Here is a 20,523-nt window from a genome sequence, read left to right as displayed (position 1 = left end):
CGAGAAAAAAGTGGGGGGAAAAAGCTACTTTTTTCTCGCAGATTCACCACTTTAAATCTCATAAATCTGCACATTTTTTTCCTGGTAGATTTGCCACTTTAATCTCGTAAATTAATTTCACTAAATATTACCCCCCTCACCTGGGTCCGTATGTTTCTTTACACATTCTGGCTGTATGTAATATCCTCCAATATTCTTTAGAGTTGAAATTTGTTTTCAATGAGTGACCTATTAAGGGTTAAATAGGTCAGTATGAATATTAATTAACATTTTTTGGTTTTTAATATATGGTGACAGTTGACTGTAGACCGTAAACCTCTGGTCCTTACAGAAAACAAGAACCAACAGTAATAGATCTTAGATATAGATTATTACTATAGATTATTAAGTACTTTTACTTTTGGTGCATTGTGGTATGGCTACATTTCTTTTACTTTACTTACTTAATATCTGAGTAATTCATTCACAACTGACAGAGGCATCATAAGGTTGAAACAAACAAAAAGACCTTCTAGAAGTACTAGAAGTCTTTTGGTGCCAGTGTTGCCCAACTGGGAGGGTAAAAATAGTTTTGGGCAGCTCGGAGTAATTTAGGTTACATTTTGCACCATTTGTTTTTCCCCTGAGGAAAAGTCAGGCTAATGACTTGACCCTCTTCTTCTGACAGAGCACTGAATTCAGTATGTTTGGTGCGTAATGACTTGTAACAAAAAGACATGGTAAAGCTAAGAGACAGAATGAGTAGGATTTATCCATTACAGTTTGAAAACACAACAGTAAAGTTGGCTCCTCCTCTCCAGCTCAACAACACCAACGGTGCATCTCGCCTTGCCATAGTTGTTTTTTTTCTACGCTGTGCCCGCCATTTTTGTAGCATCCACTTTGTTGCATTCTTACTATCTGGTTACTTGTTGTTACATTTTATAGTCTAGCCCTCACACTTTTGCGCTGTGGCTAGGGGCTCTACACCCAGTGCCCAAAGGCTGATTCCCTAACAGCAAAATAAAAAGGAAAGAGGAAATAGAGGTGAAGGGCAGCTACTCTCCAGTTACATACGCAATCACACACTTCTAGTGGGTTGTGAGTAATGATTGAAAGGGATTATTTTTGTATAAATCTATTTTTATATTTTTAAAAAAATTGTAGAAAAATCCCACTCATTGTGCCTTTAATGTTCACATGCAGTAAGGGAAGACTATGTTTTATGTTTATGCATTGAAATAAGAAAAGGGACACATTTTTTGTCAGTTGGGCAGGTTTGATTTTTCTAATCTGGCAACACTGATTGATGCCTTGTTTCATTATTATAAGTACAAACACAGTAAAGTACTTTAATTTCTTGTATTCTGATTTCTCAAATAGTACATCGTTAACATACGTAGATGTTAAAAATACACTGTATGCTATGTAACTGGGGCACAGTGCCATATTTCCACAAAAAGCAGACCCTTTTTATCTCCACAGAGCGAGTGTATGTCTCAATGTGGGTACTGTATCTTAATCTACTGTTGCTGAAACAGAAAGGACCAGTGACAACTTAAGTAGAAAATCTAAAGCCCTCTAAATCTCTTTAAAGTGCAATAGCAAACGTCTTCAGCAAATTGTATTTGAAGCTGGAGACACAAGAATGCTATCTAGTATCTTGTAGGAAAATCCCTTTCCTAAAACATGGGCAGTGGGTCCAGGGGTGGTGGTACTCCAGGGGATTTGACGTCACGCCAAGCCAGGGGATGAAACAGCCTTTGATGTCATGCTAGTCAAGCGAAGAGCCCCTTGCCTGGAGCGAGTCCAAAAAGTCTAGTGTGTGTGTGTAATTATGAGTGGTCAAGGGAGGGAGAAAAACCTCCAGTGTAGCGAGACTCATGCCAGAATACTCGTACTTCCCCTCCAACCTAATCGCACACAAACACACACACATACACACCCTCTAATGGCCTCAATTGGCCATTCCACTGAGGTTTGCAACCCAAACGGACAAAAAGACAAGAGAGGGGCAGCTGTCTCCCATAGCATATGTTGACCACTTGTATGACAGACTGGCTTACTTCTCAGTGTAAATGGAGACAGGCTTAACTCTTTAGCTCATCTCAGCCCATCAGTAGCGCTAAGAAGATTCAGCCGCAGCTGAGGCTGCCAACCATGCTGGTAAGTCTGAATGAGGCCTATTCAGCGTGCCAGTGAGGGAGGCGTAAGGGCTTATGTGTGTGTGTGTGTGTGTGTGTGTGTGTACCTGCACATTCTTGAATATAATGGGTCTGTCTGTCTTTTTGTTAGTGTACAGTACCGATATATATCCAGCTTTGCACTGAGCTCAAAGCGGCGCACTGGTTCCACTGTGTCTGAACCCGCTGTGCTGAATCAGACTGTGTGTTTAGGATGTTAGTAACACAAACCACAAAGCTTCATGCCTGGGCTGCAAAATGGCACCGGGCATCAAGACTGGTATTACCATGTCTAGAGAGACTGAAACAAGGAGCGATACACTTGTTTTATTTCCCCTCTGTCAGCGCATGGAAGATTTCGGAAAGGATCAGCGGGGTTAGTGGTGCGGCGAGGAGGTGTATTCCCTCTGTGTGTGTGTGCGCTTGGTTGAACACATAATTCTGTCTTTGTGTGTGTGTGTGTTAAGTACACTGCTGTTTTTAGGGCGCTTCATGCTTTGGCTCCCAATCCTCCTGACACCCCATATTGTAGCCAATGACTCCAGGCTTGTTGGTGTCAGTCTTACCTGAGCTGCAGTCAGGGTCCAAAATTAGCATTTTAGTCTATTTGCCAGTGGCTGGTAAACTGAGAAAAAAGTCACCAGTCAAAATATTTTTCAACCGGCAGGCCGTTAAACTGCATATGATTAAAAGGAACAAAAAACAAAACAAGCAGCTCCTATTTGTCGACAAACTGTCCCTGCAACTCATTGTGTTGGTGTTGCTGTCATAAAAAAGCCACTTTCTCCTCACCTTCTTATTTGTGAATTTTTTCTTTAGCATTCCATTGCACTCTTAATTTTTGTTCTTGTAGGACGATCTACTCCACGTAGGATACTTGCGGACTCTCTTTGAAGTTAGAGTGAAAATGCTCCTGCCACTAGTGGGTGCTGTAATATAAAACCCTAATCAATTCCTGAGTTGTAGTACTGAGAGTTTATTGTGAAACAGACTTATTTCAGCTTCCCAACAATGGCGGCTGACCTTATTTATTTGATCTGCCAAGGCTGCCTACTTTAATTTCAGGGGTGGCCTTTGCTAATTTTGGACCCTGGCTACCATTATACTGATAGATTAATTTAGTATTTGTCTAGTCTATGAATAACAAACAGCTTTTTAATGCAACAATCAGCCATTGTGCAGGCAAGCCTAACACCTGTGCACTGACTCTCATCTACAGATGAATTTAAGTGGAGTAACAGAGGGTGTTTTATCCATTTTTAAACATTCTGACATCAGACCTGACTGGGATAGAAATATCTGTTTAATAACATTTGTGATTTGAAAATTAGTTGGTTTAAGTGATGTGCGTATAACTATATTCATTATTATTGTTTATTGACTTTGAGAGAAATCACATTTGAGATATAATTTTAGATAAACATTTGATTTATTTGCTGTCCAAATTAATCATTCCTAGCAAATTCAGCTAATAACTAACAATGGGGTAATACCAATTAGCTATTTGTTTTACAAGTTCAATGGAACATAATATATCACTCTGTACACTAGTAAAAGTATTTCACTAATATCAGTATATGCAAAAATATTGACCATTATAATTAATATTGACTGAAACCTTAAACTTAAACCAGTCTTCCTTTCTTTGGTCTTTGCTTTTTGTTTTTTAACTTAAGGGTGTGTCCATACATTTATTCATGTCTGCCAGGTTGTCTGTGTCAGTCTCATTACCACTCCCCAGCCTGTCCCCACACGGTCCCAGAGGGCTGCGTTGTAGAGACGCCCATCAGAGCAGAGCAGAGGAAGAGGAAGCCCCCAGTGTAAACACAAAGTGCTTTGAATTGGTTCAAGTAGTCAACACCAAATGGCTAAACAATCCTTGAGTCTTCCCAGAAAAGCCCCTCAGCTTCCGGTGCATTACAATTCACTTATATTAAGATTTATAGCATATTGTGTACATCGCTCAAAAACAATGTACACAATGCTAAGGTATCCATCTGAGCCAGCTGAAACTCTAACTACTAAAGATCATAACAAATCTTTACAAATCCAGCAGACGCAGCAGTTACTTGGCAAGTAACATCGAAAACTAGATTTTTGCGTAGAGCAAGTACAAGAAACCATGAGTACCAGACTCCCGATAGGAAACTTTTTTTTACTACGGCCGGGCCAGACCGTCTGCCTTGCTCATTCTTAGTTCCAGTTGTTTCGTGCCTCTCTTCCCTCCAGTGGGCCAAGGAATACGGCGTGGGCCTTCAGCAGTGTGATGTTGACTCTCAGGAAGTAGGTGGAGCAGCTTTGCTCCTGGCCCGAGGGAGAATCCGTTCCCAGCGGAGCTCCAACTGCAGGTTGAAGGCAGCATAAGGACAGATCTGGGTCCATCAACAGGCGGAGGCCTTACTAAGGTCCAAGCTGAAAGAGCTGTTGGTGAACCTGAATGATTTTCGTCGGATTGAATTGGCATCAGACCCGGTTACTGTTACAGAAACAATGACAGAAATAGCCGATATTTTTGCTGATGCTCTTGTTTGCTTTTGTTGGTCATGTAGAGGCATCAGTATTTCATTGAGACTGTTTCATACTCAGCAAAAAAGGTTTCTTAGAATAAGAATTTCTTAATTAGCCACTGTCATGAATATTTTTTTAGGACATTCCTGAAACAATGGACATAACCTAGATACTGGCAGAGAAACCGTCCTTATTTTGTGATTCTCCTTGCATAAAATCCATCTCAAAAGGTGAAGCTTAACAGGCGAAACAAGTGAAATACAAGTCTTCACATTGGTGGCACTGCAGTGGTATTTGAAAGGCTTTGAAATGAGTAAATACCAGTAACAACCTCGTTAAGACATTTTTATGGTGTAGTGAAAGGTCTCTGCAGGCCACAGAAAAAAAGCAGCCCTGCAGTTCAAAAGGCATGCAAGTTACAGGTGATGACTGGGTATTGTGATTCACAGAAAGGTTGTGAGTGAATATTATGTGGTATGTTTAAAAACCCAACACTGGCTGCTGTGGATACTGGATTAATCCTGTTGCCACCCTGCCACTTTGCCAACATACCTGTCAACATTTGTTGCTCATAGCCTGCAGTCCCAGTTGGGAGACTGTAGTTACGCCAGAGCTCCAGGTAGACCCACCAGGGAGGGCTCTATCTTCTCCCTTTTTGCGCGCAGAAGAGGCAGCAGGGGAGGCGAGAGTGGGGAGAAACGCCGGGAGGAGGAAGAAAGAGGAGGAGGACCGACTAAGCCCAGCTGTTGGCTCATTTACCCACCAAAGTCTCCCTCCTTCAATCCCTTCGGCTTCTTGCCTTTTTTTTTTTTTGCAACATGTGTGCTGCAGTGCAAATGTGCATATAAGGGTACACACCACCACTCATTCACACACACATAAAGTGTCTTACCCTGTTTCTGTGTTGTCCCTCTTTCTGACAGGCGAACAAAGACCCGCTGTTTCTGACGGGGGTGACCTTCCCTTCAGAGTATCCTGCTAGCCCGGAGACACTAGTCAAGCTAACTGTGTATGATGCAAAGGACAAGAGCCAGGAATCTGTGAGTAAACTGTTGTTGTGTTTCTGTGTGTTTGGTGTATGTTCGCATGTTGAGAATCTAGCGTTTGTGTGAGACGGAGATGATAATGAGAAAATGTTCAAAGCCATCCGTGAAGCAGTCATCCTTCATGTGTTTTGGTTGTGCAGCGCCAAGCTTTAAACTTTACAGAGGATGAACATGAAAAGCCGCGAGAAACCTGCAGCAGAATCTCATTATGTTTATATTTGTCCCACACATTCTGAGGTGCGAAGAATTATGTGCTGATTTATAGCAGGCAGTAAATTATGGTACCATCTTAGTAATCATTCATTTCAGCAGGCTCAGACCTTAGCCTTGAGTTTTGAAGGAAAAGGGTGTGCAGCCTTCGATGAGCATCTGAGCATGGCAGCCCGTCCTTTGGCGCTAGTCCTGTGGGAAAACCAGCCGGCACATCAGTGGGAATAGGAAAGAGAGCCAGGCATAGAATCCTGAATGGGCCGGGCCCTCTGATTCAGACATTTTAAACAGACTTTATAACAGGCTCTCCACTGTGGGTGTAGGCATGATCATAATCAAGCACCCCACTCAACCCCGGGTGCCAAGATCTTAATTTGGCATCACTTACTATGAAACATTCATGAACTTTATGATGAGTAAGGACTCCGTCATTGCAGTGGTTAGTATATGCAAATAAATCACATTTAGGCCTCTGATTTTGCACCAGCAGTTGCACAAACTCTGTTTCAAAGTCATTTTTGTTTGCTGTCAGTTTTTTTGCACTTGCAGAATGAATGTTAAGTTGTTTCATAGCTTGAAACAAATCAAGATGGGTGGATTGTGCAATTTGTTGTTTGTTTCAGCCTGAATCTGTATTGTTCCCCTCCTGTCTAGATGATTATATATTTTGTTGTTTCCACACAAATTCAACAAGGAGGTTATAGTTATGCACACGTCAAACATCTATCTTTATTTATGCTTTAATCTTCAGATATAACGCCAAGCTGTACCAAAAAAGGACAATTGGCTTTTGTGTTTTTAAAAACACCAGATTAGTTAGCCCATCTGTTTATACAGGAAAATCATCTGGAATACAGGAAGCATCTTCAAGATGCGTCCTGAGCTGCTTCAAACATCAAGGGAATTTTTTTTCCTTGAAGCAACTCAAAACACTATTTCGTCTGCATAATTGTAATAATATCTTAATTTCCATCAATTGGATTATTATGGGGAAATTTCAGTTCAAGCAGTCACATTAACGCCCAGATTTTTCCTACAGAACATGCCCATATGACTTAATAAAAGCTCAGGTAAAAGATGTATATTTTTAATAGCAATAGAATATTTAGTTTCCTAACTGCACAAGATCTGACATATAAACTAACTGCATGCAATTCTGAATCCTGAGACATACATTCTGCTGTAAAGGGGATATAATTTGGTCTTGCATGCATATTTGGTGCACCATATGTTAGTATGTGGGACAATGTATATGTGTGCCGTGCAACTCTGCATCTCCTGGAGACAGTGTTCTCCTCGGAGAAGTGGGGCTGGACTCCTGTTTCCCGGTAATAAAAGGAAAGAGGGGAGCTGATATGAGGCTAATACAAACTCCACCTGCTGATAATATATCCGTCCAGCTAGTAATGTATTCATCCTGCTGCAGCTTCTTTTCCAGATTGCACCTTGCTGTGCCAGAAAACTGTTGCAAAAATTGGTTTTGAGCATGTTCCCTGAGTTTGCTGCTGAGCTTGAATCAAGTTTCAGCAGACAAAGTGTTTCAATTCACCAGTTCTTTGAAAGTGATTGGTAACACTAATGTGACCAGTGTGAAGGATTTGAGTGAACCTACTGTAAGAAATTGAAAATAATATTCATAAGTATGTTTTTATTAGTGTATTATCACCTGTAACTAAGAATCAATGTGTTTTCATTACCTTAGAACAAGCCCTTAATACCTGTATAGGGAGAGTTTGCCATGATTCTACAGGAGCCCAGAATAAACAAACAAAACACTGACCTTTTTCATTTTTACGTCACCTGAAGGCCACCATAGGTTCTTAGTAGCCTGGGTATACCCAGACTTCCTTGCGCGCTCGATTTCATTTCGAACTGCCAAGGGGTCTGGAAACCAGGGCCGTTTCTTAGCCCTGTTTTAGGGATCCAATCACAGAGCGGGGAGGGACGGCAAGACCATGACGCGTACTACCCGGCAGACGGAAGCTTGTAGTTTTCTTACGGATCCAACATGGCTGCAGCAGACGCAAAACTCTCTTTAGCTGTAGATGGTGTTTTAAATAGTTTAGAGCGAAAGCTGAAAGGCGAAAGGTCTCTCGGCGGCTCCGCTGTCCCCCGGCTCGTAGCGAGATCACCAGCGTTTCGGTAGCTGTGCTAATGGCGGTAGCGCTACGCTACGGCGTTAGCGGTAGCTATTAGCCCCGCTATTGTTACGCCGGTGATCTTGCTACGAGCCGGGGGACAGCGGAGCCACCAAGAGACCCGCAGCAGCTTGTTTATTGCCCATAAAATCAGTGGATGTGTGTGGCTGAATGACATGAGGGGGAATAAAGCGTGAAAATAAATAATCTTGCAGAAAGCGAGAACTGGAGAAGCAACGCAGCAAGCAACACTCTCTCACAGACACACACACAACAAACATCAATTTCTGTTGCTCTACTACGTCATCTGGTATAACTGATTCGATTGGCTAAGAGCTACCTACAGACGCTTTGATAGACATTCTAAGCGCCCAATAAACAGCTCCGGAGGATCGTAAACCACACCTCCTCTACGGAGAAATGAAAGGCTGGTTCCCAGACCAGATCTCATTTGAGATTAGTCTGGTGTTAGCAAGGCTAGGTTCTTAGCACATTGAGTCACAACTGTCGTATGAAATGTGCTATATAAATAAACTTTACTTGACTTCTACAAACTTAAGTATTCAGGGTATTTAGTTGGTTGCAATCAGCCATAAAATGAAATAAAAATGTAGACAAAAGTTATGTAGTATTTTACAATATGTACTTATTTTTATATGAATTTTTATGGCACACTACTTGCTTGTATGTTTGTGGAATGGCCTTAATTTGTGTATCTTGCTATATATTCATTTATCCATTTGAATTCAGCTGTGAAACCTAATCCCAAATGGAATTTGTTTGAAATGGGGAGAAACAATAGTTTAATCTAAGGTATGTATTGAATATTCATGTTTTACAACACCCATGTGAACTGAACACCGTATAAACTCCCCATTCATTCCTCGCCTTCTTCCTCGGGGCATTTCAGTGCATTGAAACCAGAGGTTTTACTAAACAAAAATGTGGCCAAGGAAGCTAATGGCTGGATATAAAGATATTTTACTGATGCCTGGTAAAATATTTACCACCTAGATTCAAGTTTATAAGAAGAGCTATATTAAAAAACAGGCAGTTTTCCTATGTAGGTGCTCTCTAAGGGTACTATAACGACAGGTACTGGATAAAATTGTTTATTTTATTAACTGCTTGAGAATTTGGGATTTTGAATGTCTCTCTGTCTTCCATCCTGTCTTTCTTTGAGTGATATTTCTCAGTAGCTCCTGTCAGTCTGTCAAGAATATCACAGATACACAACACAGCATTTCACTCAAGCTTGGCTTTGAGAGCTTAAGGCTGAACCAGCAGCCTTACAGGACAGGTGCTGTTGAGCCTTTCAAACTCTTCACTCATCTCCACAGTTTTGAATTACAAACTGCATCAAAACTTTCTCTGGCCATTAAAAAAAAAAAAGTATCACAACCTTTTGTAGCAAAAAGAAGAAGAACAAAGCACTTTCCCTTTGTCTTAGTAGACCTCATGTAGTTGTAGCAATACTTTTTTCCCTTCAGACACCAGTGCTCTCGTGCTGTGGTTGGCTTTTAGATTTTTCGGCTCCGCTCGGCTGGGCACAGTGTGCTTGTCTGGGTCTCATTAGAGAGTCTTTAAGTGACACAGGCATGACCCTGAACATGAGCTGGCACAATGCGTCAGCCCCCAGCCGCTTAAGTGGCAGATCAGGAATCGCTCAGCCAGGGCTCAGTCATTTAATGTTGCTTTTTTTTTTTTTAAGAGAGAGAAAGGGAGAGAGAAAGAGCATTGGGGCAAATTGCTGTATTTGCGTGTGTGTATATGTGTTTTACAAATCAGCTGTCAAAAGTTTTACATATAACTTTCAGCTCCCGTAGCAGATGTTGTGCCACGAGCTGATTCACTGCAATGGAAAGCAAATAGCACATATGGCAAGCGCTGAATATTTATTAAAAGAAAGACTTTGCAAATTTGCCATTTTACGTTATATGCCATGTCTATTCACCACGAGAGTTTTGGAGTGGAAATAAGAAAGGGAGAAATCGTAACGTTGAGGGGGAGGGAACTGATGGAGCGAGGTTTATAGATGGCTGCTTTAACATTCGTCGAGGACCGAAGAATTTCATAGTAGGATGATTTCCTTCTGCCTTGGGCTTCCCATTTAGATATTCTAAGATGACACTGGCTGCATGGTCATGAATATTTGAGAACACGCACAGGGCTGAGAGAACGATAAGTGAGGGAGTGGAGGTGTGAGAAGGAGTAATACCGGGTTAGATATCTCTCAGGTGTAAGTGATCCCCCCCTCAAGCCCTAGTTGTCAAAGGATGACAGGCTAGCCTTACTTTGTCACTGATGTCTTACCTGCAACTGCACTTTGAATGGCTCCCAGGGGCAATACATTCCCTTTCAGCTCGCATTCTGATCACTGAATCAAGAAATATTCACTCTGGCTGAGAAGAGGTATACTTCACAGTTCACACTCAATTTTACATGAGCTTAGCCAAATCTTTGAGCATAATTACTTAAACAAAGATGATTCAAAGTCTAACTAATTTGCTGCATCTTGTCTCAAAGATTGTATAAATGAGGAATGAGAGAAATCCATCTCTGCCTGTCAGGGTAGAAAGCAGGGAATTATAATTACGTTTTAAATACAGGCGAGAGAAAAGCACATAGATTTCTTTTTTAGTTGCGTTTTCAAGTACGAAAAAAAGCTTTTACCTGCTTTGGAGATGAGAGTTGAAGATGTGGTCAGATGAGCCATTTAGGGCTCTTGGATTAAATCTCAGTAGCCAGTCATTATCTTGAAAGTTCATCAGCAATCAGAGCAAGACTCATCTGAGACAGGTAAGAGATAGAAAAAAATCTCAGTTAAAAGCATGAAAAAGGGAAAAAAAATGATTATTTGTTAGTGTTTGGTGCATTACGTTTGTGCTCACTTGCCTCTGTGAAGAGGCTCGAGGACACCTTGCTAATGACAGACCTGTGGTCTGTTGTCAGTACAAACCTGTTACAGAGTGTTGTGGTGGCATAAAGGGACAGGACAGCTGCCTCTGGAAGAGCTCTTCTCTCTAATCACAGCCTCATTTATCCTGCCTTTGCTCACTACAATCTGGAATGAACGTGTAATGCACTTTTCAGTTTGCATCCCTGTTACGGGCCATAGTGAGAAAATTTGATTGGTTTCTGTGATGCGCACCGTAGTGTGACAAACAAAAGACCTCATCTGAGTAAAACAGGAAAGTGGTGCATGTCCGGTCATTTCCATAAAGCCGCCATAAAATGTATTCAATCAAATAAAACACAAGCTGAGGGGATTTTACTGTGTTACTATAATGGCCATTTCTTCCTCTCCTCTGGCCGCCACAAGCCTGATAAACACACACACACACACACACACACACACACACATACAGAGACACACTGAGAAAATTGGATAGAGGTCGTATGAGAGGAGGCTAGGATATTGTTGAATCTTTTTCTTGAACTTCTCATACCAGTTCAAATGTGATTTTGAGAACATTTCCCTGGTGGTAAAAAACAAAACAAAACATTTTTCATTAAATATTTGTCAATGCTGTTTTGTTAAATTCAATTAGACCATCCTCAGTTGACTTTCAGCATATATAAATGATGACTATATTGAGTTATCACTGTAACAATCTGACAGTTATTAAAATCTTGCTTTTCAATGCATTGTACATTGCGATGTCTTGAGCTTTACTTGTAGAATTATGTTTTTAAAAACATTGAAGTCAGAGGAATAATTAATGTCTGTGTTTCTGTGAAGTTAAAGTTTTGGCTCACAAGATGAGTCCAGTTGTTTACAGCCCGGAAGCATATTATTGTTATTATCAGTGAACAAACATTGAACAAAATTCAATATGATGCGTAACAAGATATCACAGCCCTGTACTAATCTGAAAACCCATCACATTTGCCCAGTGTAATGTAATTCCATATTTGTAAACCATATGCTGTGTTGGCTCAATGAGCTTACAGATGAAATCCTGAAAAGTGACACTAAAATATAATTTTACTCACTGATTAACAACACAATTTATCTCTTCTCACTTATTCAGGAAAACTTAAAGTTACAGCTAAATTACACACTTTGATACAGACACTTTTGAATTTGATTACTTGACATAAGGGATGCACCAATCCGATACTGATACCCGATCTTAGGCAGATACTAACTCAGTAGCTGGATCGGGTATCAGTGGCAATGAGGACACCCAAGTTGACAACCGAGCTGAGGGAGCTAACAACAAAGGTATTTCACATTCGCTACACACAAAAAATTCTACTCATCCTGTAATATCTACAAAGGTATCAGTATCATTTCAAGGTATCAGTAGCACTGCAACATATAACAGAATCAACTTAATTGAGGAGAGGGTAGGTGCATAAAAGTTTACACTTGAATTGTAGTTCCTGATCATTTTGAAGATTTTTTACCAAGTTGCCAGTGCCGATTTATTATTTTAATAATAAATAACAATTCAGTAAATGTATATATACTGTATGTATTTGTAACATTTTGTTGTACAAAGCTAAGAAAGCAATATTTTTGAGCCTCTAAGTCTCATGTCTTACACATAAAAAAATGATCCCAATCACTTCCACCCTACTCCACAAGAAACTGCTCGGTTAGCTCAGTTTATATATATATATATTTTTAAGTAAAATATTTAGACAGACAAGATCCTGGCAGAAGCCAACGTTCAAATTTTTTGCATCACCAACTGTTGTCTTACAAGTCTGTGGATGAATTTGCTTGAGAAAAATGCTTTTCAGGCAGACTGCACAAATACATGATTTACTATTGTCTCCTTCTGTTAGACATCATTACCGTTGACTGAACAGAAATATTTTAAATTTTCTGTTTTGAATTGAATTCAAATTCCATATAAATGTAACTCCTGTATAGATATAAACTGATTTGACATTGTGTTAGCTTTTCAGTCACTCCATACCATATGTACTGTTGTGATTGTTGCACATTCTCTTAATCTGCCACCTACCTGTTTCGGGAACTGTTTGACTGGCAGATATTAGCTACATCTCAGGAGGCAGTTTGAGCAGCCACTGTTCCATGGTGAATTGTCGCTCCAATTATGAACTGCTGAAGTATGGAGAATCCCGGCCTCAGTTAATCCTGCCCTGTCAATAATCATGATGTGTAAAAGGCGGTGACTTGACATATTTTTGGCATAGCCACTTGCTTTTAGCTGGATGAGTGTCAGTGTGGTGGGAATTTTCTGTAAGTGCACGAGTTTACTGCCAGAAAGAGAGAGGGGGGAGAGAAATGGAAGCGGACAGGGAAACCAAGCAGACAGTGAGAGAGGGGCTAGAAGGAAACACACACACACACACACACACACACACACACACACACACACCAAGAAACACAAAAACACACTTTTACAAGAACCAATCTCAGAGATATCCAAGAAAGGTCTTGGTAGTGATTGGGTGGACAGCCGAGCAGTGATAACCTACGAGAGTAAGAGTCCTCAGATAAGGACTGTCTCTTGTCTGATGGCCACTTTGCTTCCCTCACCATCACTGTGGCAATGTCAGCCAATGTCACAAGTGCTGAAAAGTACTGCCGTTCAAGTCCGCAATACTAAAATTAGCCAAACTAGTGTCCTCTCTCTGTTTTTGCTCGCTGGCGGTCTTGCCAGGCAGAAAATGTCAGATAGTTTAATGGTACTTTTACTTTGGCTATGAGCACTATAAAACCATTTCCCTCTATTTTAATATCAGGTCCACGGCTGTAATGGATGCATGCCATGCTAATGGACACATTCTTTCTTGTCCAATTAGTGTTCTGTCAACACAGTATATTAAAATGTCACAAAGCCAATCAATACATAGGTGTGTCCTGCTTTATTAAATTAGTTGTCGTTCTTTTCTGCAAAATACAAGTATATTAAGAGCCCCTACAACGGCACAGTGCAGTAACTACAAAATAATTTAAACCATTAAAGAATGTCTTAACAAATTAGCAGTTGGCACATCTAAGATGGATTATGTTTTACTGGCTTGCTATGGTACATTTTTATCCAAATTCACACCAACCTCCATACTTTCAGGCCCAAAATGTGTATGACTCATGTTATAATTGGTATAACCACACACAGAAAGAATTATGTCATTGTCTTTCTAATCTCAGAGCAATGTTGTTTCTTGTAACATTGTTTGACACCTTCCTTAATTCAAAATACTGTTTAATGAAAATTATCATTGAACGCAAAAGCATGTTTTGACTATTATTTACTAAGGGTACACACTGAAAGTAGTGCTTTCCTTGAGAACCACTTTTAGAACCACTAACTCTTGAGACTTACTGTCTCAGAGTTACACACCTGTAACCAGCCACAGTAAAAGGACTGCACTTTTAAAGTGCTTTACTACTTTACCAGACAGAGTGCTTTTCAATTTGCCACTCATTCACCCGTACTGACCATTGGGAGCAACTTGGGGTTCACTGTGTTGCTGATGGGGATCGAAACACAACCCTGCGATTAATGAACGACCCACTCGACCTCCTCATACAGACACCTGTTGCATAAGTCTGATAGTTAGATCTGTTGGCCACGGAGAGCCTCCACTGGTGTACTTAAGGGTTAAAGGTTTGGGGTTATGGGTCATACCCAAAAGCACCGCAGTGGTAAAAATGAGGAAGAGGTGAAGCACTGCTCTTTAACCTTTCCAGCAGATTCAGCCGGCTGGGTTCAGGGATTCAATCAGCAGCCACCTGTAGACTAAGGCTGAATCCAAATGTTTGGACTTTGCCGCACTTGGAGACTCCCGGACTCTGAAGGCGTGTTCCAGAGAAGTCTTTGAGTGTTGATCCATGATTCATCCAGTGCACAAGGGACCCCGAGCTTTCTGCAGACGTCCAGAGCGTCTGCTTGGGGTGCAGAGTTCACCAAACTTCAATTTATGACTGTACTTGCAAGATACTGTAGTTTTTCCAAATGCCAACTACAAAAATGAAACACTTATTATGGATGTTCGAAACAATTACTATATTTAAACAGACTTGGTAACGCTTGGAATAGTGAAGCGTGCAGCTAAGGGAAATCGGAGATGATGTCCAGAGAGATTTAAATACCAGACTTCAACAGATTTTCACTGGCAATTACGGCAAAATGGAAACCCAGGACATTTGGATTCAACCTTACAATAAGGGTTTTCAGACCAAATGGCTCTGGGGACTCTCTCTGATGACCTGCCCACTGGGGAGCTCCTTCAAGAACTGCATACCTTCAAGGGCTCTTCTTCTTTTCTTCTTTCTTCTTTTTTTTTTTGCATTTGAACTGCTAATAAGAATATTGAAGTGGTGTAGGGCAGCCGGCTTTCAAGTCCAAATCATGTTATCTTTCATATATGGTCAGTAAAGCCTGTTTCTCTTTTTTCCATTTCTTTAAATTATGCTATGTTGTTTGTGTTTTGCATCGAGTGTTGATGCGGTCATGTCTGTATTAGACCAATGAAGGTACACTTATGTCTCTGGATCAATCAACATGCACTTTGGTTCCCTTATGGTTCCTCTTGTGCTTGTGAGAGGAGGTACTCTTGAAATAGGAACTAAAAAAGTCCCTTAAAATGGCGTTCTAAGAACTACAATCATTCCTAGTTCTTGTGCTGCAGACACAATGAAAAGGTGCGTTGTCTGACATATGTTCCTCCAGTCCAAAAATATTCCTAGGAATAAGCGAGTCAAATTTAGCTTTAAGTGAAAGATGCAACTGTGTGTACATGATAACAGATTCTACCGAGGCCTTCATCAGCAAGCTGGCTGAGTTGCCTGACCTTCACACACTTGTGAAATAATTTGTGAAGAGCTTGCAGAGGTGGGACTGCTGCCAATCACAGCAGAGATGAATGAGCTCCATAGTCGATGACAGGTTTTGACATTTGTCAATCATGACGATGGCAAGTGAGCCACCCGGATGGGGGCAAATCATAACAGTGGGAACTTGATGGGTGGCCTGCGGACATCTGTGTATGTGTGTGTGTGTGTGGGTGTGTGGGAAAGTCTTTAAACATGCAGCTACGGTATGATGTGAAGAAACTCCCTCTCTTTGGTCAGGGAAAAGGGCTGCAGTCTCAGTGATCACGATATGATATACTGTACACAGAAGTTCAGAAGTTTTGCTGCTCTCACCCATTCCAACTGATCATAAATTATGCTCATTTATGTGCATTTAATTTCACATTCCACCCAGGCAGGCAACAAAGAGTGTATTTGATGGATTATACAATTACACTTCTGTGAATCTCCAGTTGCTTCTTCAAATCCGAGAAGTGCCTCCCTGTTATCTGCCCCATACTCATCAGGCATCACAGTTTCTTTTGGAAGTCCTCTTTCATAAATTCTCCTTGATTTCAAGTTCTGTTTCTTACTTTAAGTTTCAGCGCTTTGACAGCCTTCACTAATTATTCACTTGATTACTGAGCCTCTAATTTTGTTTTTAACACTGCTCCGATTGATGTCGCCAATGGCCTCAGCGTTTCATGCCCCATTACAAGCAAAAGTGGGAGCATAAAACATCAGGCGAGAAAGGAGAGAGCAACCTTGTGTGGTTAATGGTAAAACTTCCTCTTTGGAAGAAGTAAAACACCCCTGGATGAGGGTTTTGCTTTAAGTGCTACATTAAAGCAACTGGAAAGTCGTGTTCATGGGTTAGCCAGGGCCAGTTGCATGGAAAATATGGATGACAGGCCAATATTAGAGGGGTAAAGTCTGTCTTGTTTGTGAACACAGCCTGCAAATCAAGCTCATCATTAAAGACACCGTGGCAGCTTTTAATATTATGGATTCAGAATATATACTTTATGGCAGGCCTCCAAAACCTGAATGGGATTTGTCTTTCATAAGACAGATAAATTTGACATAGTAATGAATTAAAGTGCTTCTTCAACGTGAAGTAATGCACAGATAGGGTGAGATTGGCCTCAAAGCTTTGAGAGCACTGCACTGTCTGCTGTTTCTTATTAAACAGAAAATCCTGTTAACTTTAGCACACTTGTAAAAGTGTTGGAGCCAGACAGATGACAATTGAGGCGGGAATAAATGGTTCCTGGCCCCAGACAATAGAAAGTTTAAACAACTGAGCACCCACTCTGCCATGTCAGGTTAACACTACATGTCTCACATGGCATCAGAAAAGCCCCATGGACTGTTAGCAGGGTAACGTGTCACGCTGGAGTGAAGTGTTGGAAAACCATTTCAGGCTCTTTCCGAAGCCTGAGCTTATGAAGTGCTTTCTCACAGTCATGATACAATTTTCAGTGGCTTGCAATACTTCAAACTCCTGTTTACTGTATTTAGGAAGGCACCAGATAATTACTTTGTTTTCCCACATTGTTTCCCCCCACTGTGTTGACATGCACTTCAATAAAGTGACTCATTGCGCCAATGAATATTTACAATTGTTGAAAATTAAGTGCACTCTAGGTTTTTGTTGTGAGGGTGTAAGCAGTTATTCGATAAAATAGTTGTTGGAATAGTGCACGCTCATTAAAAGCAACCAAGTAAATCTAAGCAGAGAAGCTAATTACTTATAAAAACTGCTGAGCAGATGTCTGGTGCTGTTGCCATAAGGAGACGCCCTTTCTTCCCAGGGTAAAGCCACAAGTTAACACAAGTACACCAGTAAAGAGTCTATTTATACACATGGATCACAAGGAAGCCTAACTGGAGATGTTGGTTCATGGCCAATGAATTAAGTGTTTACAGAGGTGCATTTTGTAGCACTGCAAGACATTAACAGAAAACTTGAGTGACTTGGAAATGCTCACAAACACGTGGGTATAAGAAAACTTTAAAAGAAGGATGTGAATAATAAAGTACTTTCAATATTTGTCTACAGTAGAGTAAATATAAAAGCATGAAGAAAATGTTGAAAGATGGAGTGAACAAAGAACCAAATAATTGACAAAATGCTTCAACATTCCGGGAAATGTATTTAGTCACAGCCTTGCCGAGAGGTAGATGAGAAGATCGATACCAATCTGGTATTTGTCTGTTCAGTATAAATCTGGAACCAGCAGCCATTTGCTTAGTTTAGCATACAGACTAAATACATAAAAAAAATGACCAGCCTGGCTCCATCCAAAGATAGCAAAATATTATGTATTATCTGCTTAAACAATGCAAAATAGACTGTTTTCTAATAGGCTATAAAAAAAGAAGTGTCATAATCTGCATTCTTCCTACTGGCCAACTGGGGGACACTGTACTGGTAGCAAAAAAAAGTCGCTCCTTACTTGATTTATTACTTCAGTAGACATTTTCTTAATGAGTTTATGGTCTCAATCGCTAGTTTCAAATCTTCTTCAATACACCATGTTATTCATTTAGTGAATTATGGCCCCACTTAGAGTAAAATAGATGATAAAGCAGGGTGTTCTATGTTGTCTCCTAAAACCAAGATGGTGACAGCTAAACTGCAAGACTCATGGCTTTAAAACAGTAGACCACAAACCAATGGGTGATGTCATGGTGGCTACATCCACTTCTTTTATACAGTCTGTGTTTTTTCTAGGCCTAGCTAAGCTTACAGGCTGCTGGCTCCAGCTTCATATTTACCCTGCAGACACAGAGAGTGATATCAATCTTCTCATGCAACTCTCTGCAAGAAAGTGAATAAATGTATTCCCAAAAATGTCAACTACTTCTTTAAAGGCAAAACTACATTTGTATAGTTTATTGTTTATAACTTGTTTTTGTTTTTTCAGTAGGAAAAACTGACTTTCTCTAAAAGTCAGCAATACATCAGGATGTAATTAATTGTAAAAGCCTTCCAAACGGAAAAAACTCAAGAGGAAAGAGAAACTGCTTGTGCTTGTTTTTTTCTCAAGGCCATTCAATAATAAAGGTTATGGACATTTGTGGTACACTATTGGGGCTATATCTCAGATACTCTACCACTGTGCATGTAACTCACAGTATGTTCTGTCTGCATGGAGCTGACATGCATTTAAATAGGGAATTGCAAATTGTCTTATCAAGCACCAGGTAACCACTTGATGCTGAAGTGCACCTTCCCAGGAAAACCTCCTCTTTGTCATCACCTTTCCCAAACCCTTCCCTCTATAATCCCACTCCAATCTCCTCAAGGTGGGATTTGTCTGGATCAATTTCATAATGCATTATTCATTTGAGAATTTAATCAAATATCTCCTCCACCAATCAGCCCAACCCATACCTCTCCTAACCCTCCCTCGCCTCTCTACCCATCATATCAGTGATTGTTAGTGTCACCTGCAATAGCAGATTATCAGCCAAATGAATTACTGGGTCACAGGTGAATTAAACGCTTGGCTGACTGTAATCTTTTTTTTTTCTCAGGGAAAAGTAGTTTAGTGTAAGTTTTTTTTTTTTTGCAAAAGAGAGGAAGAGAGAAAAAGTGCTTGAGAAAATCCCCTTTCTGCCTGGCTTCCCGCGGGTTTCTGCAGTGTAATGGTTTCCTTTGAGAGGCACTGGTGGAAAGTGCTGATGCTTGTTGGCTGTGTGTGTGTGTGTGTGTGTGTGTGTGTGTGTGTGTGTGTGTGTGTGTGTGGACAGCTATTTTCCATGGCTAACTGAGCCACTGATGAGCTTGCCAGTCAGGCCAGGGTCTTGTACAGTGTTTGAGCTTTTTGTGTGTCTACACATGCATGTGTAAGCCTGCAGGCAAACAGCATTCGTAATCCTGTGTGTGGATGCCAGCGCACTGTATAGTCATGCTGGGTGCAATTAAAACCCTACAGTTGGTCAATTGAAACAGATGTAATACAGCATTTTATGACAGTAAATTTTCAGTTTGAGCATCGCTGCGTGCAAACATTAAAGTGCATCACCTCTTGTGCACCAGTCTGCCTTGTAACTTTGTTGATCTAGATAATGACACATTGCTTTTCTCCTCCTCTCCTCCTCACCCAGGAGGACGGAAGAGTAAATGAGTGTGGGGCAGAAGGGCTCTTGTCGCTGCTTTGTTGTTCCGTTCTGTTAGCGCAGATGGAATTATATGATAATCAGAAATCAGCCAACATTGTCTCTGCACACCCAAAGAGGGTGGGACACCTTTAAACATCTCAAAGAGGCATTTTTCCCTCCCCAGAAATTACAAATATATTTGTTTTGATCTTATCTCTCTCTTTTTTGAAGAATCTTATGTGCTATTCATGAGTGTATACAACCACAACAAAAAATCTATTCATCTGCTATCATAGCCACCAAGGACAAATTCTTCTTTCACATCAGCAGTATATTTAGTTCAGGCGCCTCTTTTGTTGATGTTGTTCCACATCAACTGGCAAATATGTCATTTAGGCAACTAATATGGCTGTGGTGAGCTGAGGAACAAAAATAGCTAGCGGCTGTTGCACTTCTCCTACTGTTTCCTGCATTTTGATGTTTACTAAGTCAAGGTGATGTGAGCCATCCAAAATTTCAGGTTCTATATGGACTTTACGTTATCCCAGAGGAGCAGAAGCGGGCAGGAG

At 40.7% G+C, this 20,523-nt stretch overlaps 1 protein-coding gene across 2 annotated transcripts in view; it reads left to right on the top strand.

The window, feature by feature from the left end:
• inpp4b (inositol polyphosphate-4-phosphatase type II B) overlaps positions 1-20,523 on the top strand; it is a 180,557-nt gene that overhangs the window by 29,642 nt on the left and 130,392 nt on the right. For both annotated transcript variants that reach the window (XM_059342057.1, XM_059342047.1), the window contains exon 4: positions 5,594-5,710. In XM_059342057.1, the coding sequence (XP_059198040.1) occupies positions 5,594-5,710 (117 nt within the window). The remainder of the gene's footprint in view (positions 1-5,593; positions 5,711-20,523) is intronic.

The sequence above is a fragment of the Centropristis striata genome, chromosome 1 (genome assembly GCF_030273125.1).
Source record: "Centropristis striata isolate RG_2023a ecotype Rhode Island chromosome 1, C.striata_1.0, whole genome shotgun sequence".
In the NCBI taxonomy this organism is placed as follows: Eukaryota; Metazoa; Chordata; class Actinopteri; order Perciformes; family Serranidae; genus Centropristis; species Centropristis striata.
The sequence above is the reverse complement of the archived record's forward strand: the minus strand, read 5'-3'. Positions and strand labels throughout refer to the sequence as shown.